This window comes from Chinchilla lanigera, unplaced genomic scaffold (genome assembly GCF_000276665.1).
Source record: "Chinchilla lanigera isolate Chin_1 unplaced genomic scaffold, ChiLan1.0 scaffold00181, whole genome shotgun sequence".
In the NCBI taxonomy this organism is placed as follows: Eukaryota; Metazoa; Chordata; class Mammalia; order Rodentia; family Chinchillidae; genus Chinchilla; species Chinchilla lanigera.
In genome coordinates, this window is record NW_004955582.1 from 992,165 (window position 1) to 1,001,686 (window position 9,522).

Below are 9,522 nucleotides of genomic sequence, written 5' to 3' on the forward strand. Positions count from 1 at the left end.
TAAATCTTTGATCCATTTTGACTTTAGTTTAGTGCATGGTGCTAGACATGGGTCTAGCTTTAGTCTTTGGCATGTTGAGAGTCAGTTTTCCAGCACCATTTATTAAAGAGGCTGTCTTTCTTTCAGTGAACATGTTTGACCACTTTGTCAAACATAGGGTGGCTGAGTGTGTTTGTAGTTGTGCCTGCATCTTCTAATCTTTTCCACTGGTCTTCAGGTCTATTTTTTTGCCAGTACCATGCTGATTTTATCACACTAGCTTTGTAGTAAAATTACAAGTCAGGAAATGTGATGCTTCCTGACTTGTCTTTGTTGCACAGGATTGCCTTTGCTATTCTTGGTCTTTTGTGGTTCCAGATGAATTTCATGAATATATTTTCTACTTCTGTGAGATATGCTAATGGTATTTTGACCGGGATTGCATTAAATCTCTATAACAATTTTGGAAGTATGGCCATTTTTATTATATTGGTTCTTCCTATCCATGAGCAAGGGATATCTTCCCATTTTCTGATATCCTTCAATCTCCTTTTTGAAAGTACTGTAATTTTCAATATGTAAATCTTTTACTTCCTTTGTTAGATTGACTGCTAAGTACTTCATTTTTTTGAATACTATTGTGAAGGATGTGGTTTCCCTAATTTCTCTCTCAATAAGTTTGTTGTTTGCATACAAGAATGCTATTGCTTTTTGAGTATTGACTTTGTATCCAGCAACACAACTGGATTTGGCTATTAACTCTAAGAGTCTTTTGGTGGAGTTTTTGGGGTATTCTGTATAGAGTATCACGTCATCTGTAAATAATGATGATTTCACTTCTGCCTTCCCTATCTTTATTTCTTTTATTTCTCTCTCTTGTCTAATTGCTCTGGCTAATGTTTCCAGAGCTGTGTTGAAAAGGAGTGGTGATAGTGGACATCCTTGTCTTGTTCCTTACAAATATATTTAGTTATCTTAGGTTTTCAATTAATGAAGGTGAGAATATATGGATGGGAATTATGATCATAACATGGTCAGAAGTGTTATGGTCAGATCAGCTCATCTATGTATTGATAAGTACCAACTCTAATAATACAAGGAAAGAAGCGAATAGCTAGGCACTAGGAAGTTTACTTAGTAGGGGAAAAGTAAGTGCCTGAGGAGAGGCATAACCAGAGTCCTGCAACTACAAAATTCCATGAAGGTGGACTGCCAGTATAAGCAAAAGACAAAATGTAATCTCAGAGCAGAAAAAGACTTTAATACCATCAAATTATGGAGTCTTCAATTCTCTAGGGTTAGATTATAAGCGGTATGAATGACAGAGAGTTTGTTAGACTGACATCAAGTCCTCTTCAAATCTAGGCCATCCTCTATAGGTCATATACCATTCAGGATAAAAGGGAACATAATAACAACTATTGGTGGTACTGGTGACTCTGTATAATGAAGATTTATTTCTGCTAGCAATTACCATATGTGGGGTAACAGGCATTAACTATTGGAATAGCCAGAGTGGATATAGTCCCTCCCATAGCTCCTAATGAAGTCAGGAAAAGGGTTAAGCCCTGCCTGTACATAAGTTATCATTAGAGGAAAAAGGTGGTTTTGGGTCTCTTCTTGTTACTGGGTTAAAGATAGATGAGGTAGAAACATGAGACCAATAAATCATGTCACTTACCTGAGGTATATATATCAGCAAACTCAGAAAGATAAGGAGGGTTTTATTGTAGTTTTGAAGTTATAAGTAATTTGCATGATCATTGCAAGAAACAGGTGTTTCAGAGGTGAAGAGAATTCTTGTGTTTTGCAATGTCTCACTTGCTGCCATGTGATATGGATGTATAACCTTTGCAGGAACCTGAAGAGGGCCTGTGGGTGACAAAACAGATACATATACCATTCTCCAGGTTAGCAATTCTCTTGGGCCCAGCCACTGTGGGTCTGACAATGGGTAGTAGTAAAGGACCAGTGTTTTTGTCCTGTGTTTTATGGGTGTAAAATGTTTCTCTACTGTGATGAAACCTTCTGAATCACAATCTTTAAAATGCAAAATAGTGCTTTAGATACTTGTTTTTGTGGAGGGAGCATCTCCATTCTTCTCTATTTTTGTTTTAATAATTGGGTTTTAAGGAGTCCACTGGTTTGTTTTATATTGTTTGGTCTGCAGGGTTACAAGGTACAACTGACATACATTTAACATGCCAGAGTTGAGAGAAAGTCTGAAGGGAATTGGAGATATAGGCAAGACCACTATCAGTCTTAATTGGTGAAGGCAGTCCCATAACAGAAAAACATGAGAATAAATGTCTTTTAATGTGTTTCACAAGTGTATATGATTGGAAAGATATAATATATATGTATATTCATTTCAGAATAGGCATCTATAAAGATATATTTATCAAAAGAGTTATGATGAGCTAGTCTATTTGTCAAATTGTATTACTTCTAAACCGCAGGGATTGATATCTATATAAGCAGCAGATTGTATCTATTTTGGCAATCAGGCAAGTGTGATCAATTTCATGGACCTGTTTATGTGTAAGATTAAAAGAATGAATAAGTGCTTTAGCACCTTGGTGAAAAATTGATTGAAGCAAGAACCTCTTCTAAAGAGGTAGACAGCATAACCAGAGTATTAGCATTAGTCTTGCCTTCTACTTGGGGGCCAGACAGGTTACAGTGTGAGTTTATATGAGTAACAGAAAAAGGTGAATTGTGGTATCTAATCAATTCTTGCAGTTGTCTAAAACTGTGGTATAGAATTTTATCACTAGTGTCATAAGTAAGGGTGGCTTCAATAACCTGTAGGGTTCTCACAACATAGGCCAAATCAGTGGCAATATTGAGGGGTTGTTTAGGGGGAACTGTTACATGTTATCAATCATGATTGTCTTAGAAGTTGAATCTCTGTAGAATGTTAGAAAGCAAGTATAAATCTTTATAGAGAAAATGAGATCAAGGGAAACATAACATATTAGCCTAACAATAATGATGACATCATTATATCAAATATCAAGAAGAAATTTCCATCTAAATCTATTATTTTGTAATAGAGTATCATCTAAGAAGAATGTATTTGTCTATAATGTATTTTATGTAACATTATTTTAACTGTACAGTGTGTGGGCATTGTTAAATGTTGTAATGCACATATATATGTATGTGTGCATATAATATATATCATACACATATTTATAAGTTTAAATATTTAAAAAGTATTTATATCTTTTGGTTGGCTCTTCTATGTTGAATTGGCATGTATACTTTATCACCAATAGCTGAACACAAGTAAGAGAAAGCCAGATATTTGGGTTGAAAAATTTACCATCAGGAATAACTTTAGCCTGGATGTCACAAATATTAAATGGTTTTTAGCTTTGTATCTTCAAAGACCTGTAGATCTGGGAATATGCTTAATAGATGATAAAGCCAGCAATAGTGGATGTTACAAATCATGTCAGAACTGCCTGATAAAGGCAGCTTTGTCTTGGTTGCATCATTGACCAATTTAGGTATCTCTGCTAGTCATGCAGAAAATCTCATGTTTAATATTAATCAAAAAAATGAGAGTTGTAGCCTTTTTCTGAAAGCATTAGTTAAATTAGAGAGGAGAGTTCCCATATGAGGAAGAGTCAATGCCATAGCCCCTATCTTCTTGAGCAATAAGGAGCTTTTAGAGGAAGTAGTTTGGGCTCAACCAAACTAACAAGCACACATATTTTGTTCTATATACTGGATCCTCCACAAACATGGAGGATCCATGTTTGACGTGCTTGAGCCTTTGAGTTTTGTCACTGTCAAAAAACCTTACCATCCAAAATTCTGTCACATTAAAAACATTTCTTTATATTTTTCTCTCTATCATACTTATCATACGTTTTTCAAAAAAAACTTAGTTGCTGCCACTTGAAATTTAAAATATCGCATTGCAGATTTGACTGGCTGCTAATAAGACTTTCAAGTAACCATGAATAGTAAAACTTATCTTGGTACTAGCAGAAAAAAGAGTAAGTTAACCCTGTAAATGTAGTATGGGAATTTACAAAGCATAAGAAATGTTAAGCATATCAACTAAACAAATAACCAAGTTATATTGAAAGTCAAAAGTAAATACATTAAATTTTAACAACAGGCTCTTGTAAATTTAGCAAGCGGCATTTATCTCAGGCAAAGTTTAGGAAGAATTTTTTTTTCTTATCTTTGTTTCCTAAGATGTAGAATGTCTGTTTGTTATTTTTGGTTGGTCTCTGTGACAGTTTTTCTGTAATCTTTTCCAACGGAGGTTTTATGTGTACTCTGTGAGTAGCTTTCCTATATATTTAATGCAATATAAGGGACAGAAAGAGGCTTGTCTCTTCTCTCCCTTACTGCTTTGCTGCAGTCTGCCTGCCACGAACTCTGCCAAGCTACCCTGCCTTGGAGCCAGCCAATTACAAATTGAAACCTCTAGAAATTGTAAGCTAAATAAACCTTTTCCCCTTAAACTCTTCTTGTCTCAGCAAGAAGAGAGAAGTAACTAAGACAAAAACTGGTACCAGAGAAGGGTCATTGCCGTGACTATACCTGACCATGTAGTTCAGGAGCCTTTGGAAATGGCCTGTGGGAAGAGTTTGGAAAGATTTGAATGCCAGCTGAAAAAGTAGCGCTGGAATGCTTTAGGCTGCACTGTATCAGAGATTCTGCTCAGAGCCCAGAAGACCAGAAAACTGATAAAGACCAGGCTCATGGTTTCTGCTAGGAGGGACTACATTTGCTGCTGGACTCCAGATGATGTGTGTTATGCCTTGGCAGAAAGTTTGCCTACATTTTGCTCGTGTCCAGAGACTTTGCCTGAGACTGAGATTAAGGGTGGTAGACTAACTAATTTCTTCTTGTAGAAGAAATTTCAAGGCAGTCTAATATTGAGGCAGTGGTATGGCTACTGTTTGGGGCTTTTAGCTAGACTTACGTTGATAATCAAGAGCAAAGAGTCCAACAGATTGATTCAAGACATTGTGAGTTTGGCCAGAGAGGAAGCTCCAGTAAAGTTGTGGCCTGCAAAGATAGAACAGAGGACAGACTGGTTACTGAAAAGCCTGGCAAGGAAAAGCCAAGTATTTCAGAAGACAACAGAAGATGGCCTGAGGGATCACAAGAAACAGAAGAACTTCACCCTTTGGAGCCTCAGATTTGCGAAGGTAAGACTTTACTTCAAGAAGAGAGTCCCAGAGCACCATGCTTCGGAATGGTAGTGACCTAGAGAATTTGTTCCTCAGAATTGGATTCAGAGTGCTCAGTGATCCAGGCACTCAGTCCCTACAGTAAAGACAGAGGGAAGCCTGGTTTCTACCCCAGCTGGCATCAGACCTTGGCACTGGTCTCCACATGGCACTGGTTTTAGGTGCATGGAGAATACAAGAGTTGTGGGGTAAGGAAAACTTCCACTCAGATTTCAGAAGGCCTGAGAGGCCAGGAGAGGGCAGCATGTGAAGCTGTGAGTGTGAAGCTAAAGGTGCACTGGAGAATCCGGAATTTGGGGGAGACCAGGAACATGGATTGTCTGAAGAAAACTGCAAAGGAGTGGGCCAAGAGAGAAGCCATGGGTGGTACAATCACTAGAAGTGCCATAGGGGCAGAGCCACCAAAACCTTTTGGTGTTCACAACTTGCCACAGATTGCTGAGGATGCTGGAAGTGGAACTGCAGGATTTAGTGTTTGCCCTCATGGATTTTGGGAATGCTTTGGTCCCATTCTTTTATATCCCCTGTTTGTAACTTTTGGGATAGAAATGTTTATCTTATGTCATTGAATGTTGGAAGTGTTTAACCTTTTTTTTCATTTGTCCGGAGCTCATAGCTAAGAATTTGCCTTAAACCTCAGGGAGGCCTTGGACTTGGACTCAGCAGTGTTGAAAATGTTCGGATTTCGGTAACTCTTGGAGAAGGACTAAATGCCTTTTGCATGAGTCTTTGGGGAGCCAGGAGCACAATGTTGTGGTTTGTGTTTAGATGTCCCCTAAAACCTCATGCAGTCTTTGCAGAGGTGGTTGAATCTAGAATGTGTGATGCTGGGATTAAGAGTATATGATAAGTTCACTGATCAGTTCAGCACTACCCTAATTCCAACAGCCTAGACAGAGTATAAAAGGGGCAAAAAGATACTGTTACAGTCTTTTGTTGATTTTTCTGTCTTCTGCCCACCATGAACTGTCCTCTGCAAAGCTAACCTACCTTGGAGCCAGCTGATTATGGAGTGAAACGTCTAGAAAGTGTGAGCTAAATAAATCTTTCTTCTCTTAACTTTGTGTGTCAGGTATTTTGTCTTAGCAATGAGAGAAAAGTAACTGAGACAGTTGTGTTTTGGGAATAATAGCCAAGTGTATGGTAGCAGTGGATCTTGTGATCACTAGTCTTGGCGTTGAGGACATAACTTATTTTTCTCCAGTGGTAAAGGAATCCACATTCATTACTGGCCTCTCTTCTCACTGTTTCACATCTAGGTTGCACCTATGAAGGAAACACCTACAACAGCTCCTTCGAGTGGCAGAGCCCAGCCAAGCCCTGTGTCCTGCACCAGTGCCAGGTAAAGTCCAGTAGAAAGAGCCCAGAGAGACTCTGCAGCAGCTGCTTTGAGCCAACTGAGGGTGAAACCCAAGCAGCTAAACAAAAATGAGAAACAACTGCAAACCACACTGAGTCCTTGTAGTTTATTATGACATTCACCATAACGAGACAGGTACAGGATGGATGTTGTGTAGGACTCATTTCCAGAAACACAGCAGAGTGGTCTGCCATTGTGAATTGTGCCTGGAAAAGCTCCAGGAAGATGTATATGTCCTTGGGGAAAATACATGTCTTCCTGTGAAATCATCTTTGAGCAAAATACAAATTCCTGTTAGCAGAAAGGAGGTATTGTTAGACAAGATGTATTTTCCTTCTTTTATTTAGAAAGATTTTGATCAGAAGCCAATCTGTAAACTGTGTTAAACTGAAGCAATCAGTAAACTGTAACTTCAGTGATTTCAACCTGACAAATCTAAGAACCACCAGTTCGGCATCTGAGGATCCCACTGTGCCTGATCCTTGTGGATTCTGACAACAGCAGTGATCCCACACAGCTCTGATGCCCACAAGCATAGAACACAGCACGATGAACCAAAGGGGCAATGAAGAACCCAATATTTAAATTTATTTTCTTATCTCTATAGTAATAACCTGTTTAAAAGAATAACGGTTATCTAATTTTAACATTACTTAAAAATCCTTCTCTGTAGAGAAGGTATTGTCAAACCCTTTTATCCCAAACCCCATTTCATTATCTGAGCCTTGCATGTGCATTTGAAGGAGGTTGGAAGGTGAATATAATGGATATTTCTCTCCCATCCCATCTCAAGCACATTGACATTTAGTGTATAGAAATCTGTAATTTATGTCATGATCTTATTAGACACCTACAGATCTTCAGTTGTTCATTCAATTAAATATTCACCTTATTTATGCAGTGAGTCTTATGCAGTAGGTAAAATGGATATAAACAGTAGATTCATTGAATCAATCAATGTTTGTTGAATTTTTTACTCCAGATTATAAATTTCATCACTATCCTGTCACAGAGAAACAAGAACAATGACTTGTATTAACACCAGATGCCCCTGAACTTTCCAAAATGTGTACCACTCCATCTCTACCCTGCCTTTTTTGCCTTTCAGTATTGGAGATTGGACACAGGGCCTCACACTCAGTAGGCAAGTGTTCTACCACCCTACTGCTGAACTAAGTCATCAGCCCTTTTCATTTTTTAAGACAGAATCTTTCTAAATTGCCTGTGCTGGCTTCAAACTTGTGGTCTTCCCGAGTAGCTGTATTATGGACATGAGCCACTGTGTTCACCTTACCTTGGTTTCTCAGATAAATTATTGTCCTTTTGCCCTGCCTCTTGGTCAGTGAAATGTCTAATCTTTAACAGGGGCATCTGAGAGCCATGGTTCCAGTATTTGGTAAACAAGAGGACCACATGCTCTTTGGGATCTGGGGTTCCATTCCTGTAAACAACCAGAGGTCCTGAACATCCACAAATTACTTGGACCAGGGTCACTTTTGCTGCCTTTGGATGAACATGTTGCTTATATTAAATGGAAACTACCATGCCACAGGGAATATTTTGTTGCCTGAAAAATACATTAAGCCATTACAGTGGTTAACACTGAGACTCCTGTTGTCTGTCATCTTTGGTCATTGGCACACAGCCAAGAGAGAATTTACTCAGGAGTATCAAATTTTTATCTGAAAAGTCAGGAAGCTGGAGCTTCAGAGCAGGGCCTAGAAATAGGGTGTCACCTGCCAAAGATGAACCTTGCCTTTCCTTCTTCCTCCTTTGCTAAAACTTCCCCTGAGCCCTGCTAGCTGGTAAGGGGTTGTTTCCTTCAATAAGAAGAGCAAACCTCTGTGAAGGTGGTCACAGAAACCTGCGCCTTTGCCACCAGTACCTTCCCATGACTGCCTTCCTGCTTCCTTCTTTAGGAGGATGCAGGAAGTGACCATTTACTGGCATGTGCTGGGCAGGTCTCCTGTTCTTTCCAGGAATGGTGTGATTGCAGTCTCTCTCTAGCTCTTCTGAGGGCAAGAGGTCAGTAACAGAGGACACAGTGTCAGGCAGGCAGTGAAACATGGGCTATGCCACTCACATAACTAGTTATGTAACCTCTCTGCATTTCTGTCACTCTCTATAAAATGGGACCAGAATGATCTCATTGGGGGTTGCAAGCAATGAGTGAGACTGTCATTAAAAATGCTCCTAGGAGCTGCCCACCTGTCACAGGTGCAACCAGGAACCAAACAGGAGCTAGCAAGCGCAATAATCTAGTCTCCTTCCACTTGCATTTAATTCTACTTTCTTATATCCTCTGACAAAAGGAGTTCTGGTGGTGAACAATTTACCTGTGTCTTCCCACTTTTAATCTCCTGATGGACAAAGATGATCTGAAGATCACAGACAAGAAGTTCATGCTGGGAACCAGATGAGCATCCATCTGGGTTGGAAATACTGAAGGCAAACTGACCCCAGGTCTTAGCATTCTGCAGTTAGGTAGCTAAGTAGGGGTCCTTTATTGATGCTGTCTGTTGCCGATATTTTGGGTTTTTCTCCCTAATGTGGTCTAGGCCATGATAAATTGCCCTGGTGGTGGAGACCTCAGGCCTGGTGTGTAGACAGTTAGGATATAGCTTTGTGGTAGGTTGGGATGGCACAGTAGCAGGCATAATGAAGGAAATGGTCTTGTCAAATTTTCACCTCCATTTTCAGCTTGCTGTGCACATCTTCCAAACAAAATGAAACACATCACACAAACAGAAATACACATTGATTTACAAAGTGGGTAGGGGATGTAGAAAAAAACTCTTTAAAGACTAATACTGAAAATTAATTTTAGAATTAATTTGACATTAGAATGGTTTTGGACTCCCAAGGTCAGTAACCTCTCTGTAGTTTGAAAATGACTCATTTGATTTCATAATTAAAACCTAGTCTGGGGGCTGGGGATTTAGCTCAGCGGCAAAAGCGCCT

The 9,522-nt window shown here is 39.2% G+C and overlaps 1 protein-coding gene across 1 annotated transcript in view; it reads left to right on the plus strand.

The window, feature by feature from the left end:
- LOC102004870 (BMP-binding endothelial regulator protein) overlaps positions 1–9,522 on the plus strand; it is a gene marked incomplete at its 5' end in the record, with an annotated part of 243,075 nt that overhangs the window by 65,926 nt on the left and 167,627 nt on the right. Inside the window, 1 exon segment of the mRNA XM_005414284.2 lies at positions 6,461–6,543. Coding sequence (XP_005414341.1) covers positions 6,461–6,543 — 83 coding nt within the window.